The following is a 2,265-nucleotide window of genomic DNA, read 5'->3' on the forward strand; positions in this document are numbered from 1 at the left end:
ACAATATGCAGATAGTAAATCCTAGAAGCTCTTCAGATGGAACAATGCAATCAAAACTATCATAATGATGATGGTGCAAATCCACGAAATGCCAAAGCAGTCACCAGATATGCTATTCAGTTTACCTGGAAGAATAAACTCCAGCAAGCACCATCTGAAAGCTACTAGCAGAATAAACTAATGAACTCACGACCAGTAGACAGCAACATCTATAATAAACATCTAGAGGCAAATCACCCAAAGCGTTCACGCATTTCGAGATCAAGATCGCCACGTCCAGAAATGCACCAAAACAAAAAGGCTTACCACCAAATTCAGCATATCCCAGCTCACCCTCCTCAGAAAAGACAATATCCAGACAGTTTCCTGCATCAGACTGCAAGGGGTGCCTATGCTTCCATCTCACTTACCAGAAGATCCATCAACGACTAACGAATTCACCAACACGGATGCCGCTCAAGTTTACCCGGCTATGAACAGAACTCTACCAGGCAGACATTAATCCTATCCTAGAACCAGATAGGTAATGCTGCAACCAGAACGACAATGACGGTCCAGATCGGCGCACAGCTTGAGCTAGTTACCAGCCACCACCTTGCGGATGCACACCTCCACGGCACAGCCATTCTCGACACCGGGCAGCTTGTCAGGGACCAGCAGGAAGACGTCGCTCCCCTCACCGATCCCGTACCGCAGCGAAGTGTTCCACACGGTCGACTGAATCTGCAGCCTGTGGCGCCGTCCACCCACCGGCATCTTCAGCTCGTAGGTGAACTCCTCCTCGAATGCATTGTCAGGGCGGATGCAGATCATGGAGAGCGCGGTGCCCAAGCCCTCGCGGGAGCTGCTGATGTGGAAGAGCTCGCCGTAGTCCTCGCAGCGGAAGATGGCAGAGTCAAAGGCAGGGGCCTGGAAGCTCTCGCCGTAGCGGAAGTTGATCACCTCCCAGCGGTGGATGGTGGCGAGGTGGGACTCCAGGTCGTAGGCCGGGCCGGCGAACCCGCAGCGATGGACCGGGCAGAAGCAGGGGTCGTAGTGGCAGGTGCGCTCATGCGCGCGCATCTCATGGTGCAGCAGGAACACCTCGCAGCCGTACTGCTGGTTGCGGCAGGAGAAGCTGATGCGGCCGAGGAACTCCTCGACCGCGCGGCTGCGCATGCAGCCATTGGCCGCGCAGTAGTTGCAGCGGTTCTCCCCGATGTTGTCGCGGCACCTCGAGCAGGTGATATGCCCGTCCGGACACTGCACGGATGCCATCACGGCGAGCTGAATCAGCTGATCGACAGATGACGAAACGTGTTGTAGGTTGGAATGGAAATGGGTATCAGTATCACCTCGTAGACCGGCGAGGAGAGCATGCGGTGGCAGCTCCGGCAGATGAAGAGGCGGTCGTAGTCGCCGATGCGGACGCTGTACTCGCCGTCCCCGTGCTCGCCGCTGTGCTCCCTGTACGAGTGCGGCCTCCAGACCGGCCGCCCGTTCCCGTCCGTCTCCTCCGACACGCGGCTGCGGCTACGGCTACGGCTGCGGCTGCGGCTGTAGCTGCGGCTGGGGCTCCGGTCGTCGTACGGGGTGTAGGCCGGCGACGGCGGCGACGTCCGCGCCAGGGGAAGCCGCGACCTCGACCGGGACCGCGAGCGCGACTGCGAGGGCGAGGGCGCCTGCGAGCGCGCCTGCGACGGCGAGGGGGAGAGCGAGGGGTGGCGGCTGCTCCGCGGGCGCTTGGGGCTGCCCTCCGCGTCGGCCAGCGGCGTCCCGACGCGCTTCGCCGCGCTGCCGCTCATCTCAGGCGCCGACGCCTGCGGATCGACACGGATCAACTCATCAGCACCACCCGAGATCGAGGCGAGGCGAGGGGCTCGGGCAGAAGCGGCTTACCAGCGGGCGGAGGAGGGGCGTCGGAGGGCGGCCGCCGGCTACGGGGAGGGAGGAGATGGTGGGGTTTGCCGGCGGTGGGGGGCGGATTTGGGGGAAGGAGTTGGGGGATGCTCACGCGCCGCGCACGCGTCGGGCGTGGGCCAATACAAATGGCAGAACCGCGTGACAAAACAGCGGTCATCGTGATGGGCCTTAAAAGCGGCCTGCTTCCAGCCCAGTTACTAGCAGAAAATGGAGTATTGCTAGTACTTGATAAAAATCGAAACCTCAAAAAAAAAAGTTGATAAAAACTGGAACACTATTCGCAGCCGATAAAAAACTTATAGGCCTAAACATATATGAAAAATATATTTTTATAGAATAATAAAAAATCTTACTCCATAGGGT

At 58.5% G+C, this 2,265-nt stretch overlaps 1 protein-coding gene across 1 annotated transcript; it reads right to left on the reverse strand.

Annotated features, from left to right (window-relative positions):
* Positions 1 to 283: 283 nt before the first annotated feature.
* On the reverse strand, positions 284 to 1,977 carry LOC119366416 (putative E3 ubiquitin-protein ligase SINA-like 9). The gene is made up of 3 exons (XM_037632151.1): positions 1,879 to 1,977; positions 1,335 to 1,799; positions 284 to 1,242 (listed from the first exon to the last, which is right to left on the reverse strand). The coding sequence occupies exons 2-3, from the start codon at positions 1,782 to 1,784 to the stop codon at positions 577 to 579; spliced, it is 1,116 nt and encodes a 371-aa protein (XP_037488048.1). The 5' UTR covers positions 1,785 to 1,799; positions 1,879 to 1,977; the 3' UTR covers positions 284 to 576.
* Between the last annotated feature and the right edge of the window lie 288 nt (positions 1,978 to 2,265).

Source organism: Triticum dicoccoides, chromosome 2B, assembly GCF_002162155.2.
Source record: "Triticum dicoccoides isolate Atlit2015 ecotype Zavitan chromosome 2B, WEW_v2.0, whole genome shotgun sequence".
Classification (NCBI taxonomy): domain Eukaryota; kingdom Viridiplantae; phylum Streptophyta; class Magnoliopsida; order Poales; family Poaceae; genus Triticum; species Triticum dicoccoides.

What these genes read in the sequence shown, in the direction of transcription:
- LOC119366416 (XM_037632151.1), bottom strand. Translation starts at nt 1,784, where the DNA reads ATGAGCGGCAGCGCGGCGAAGCGCGTCGGGACGCCGCTGGCCGACGCG. An exon ending in TCTCCTCGCCGGTCTACGAG is followed by an intron (nt 1,243 to 1,334) that starts GTGATACTGATA and finishes GCATCCGTGCAG; the next exon opens with TGTCCGGACGGGCATATCAC.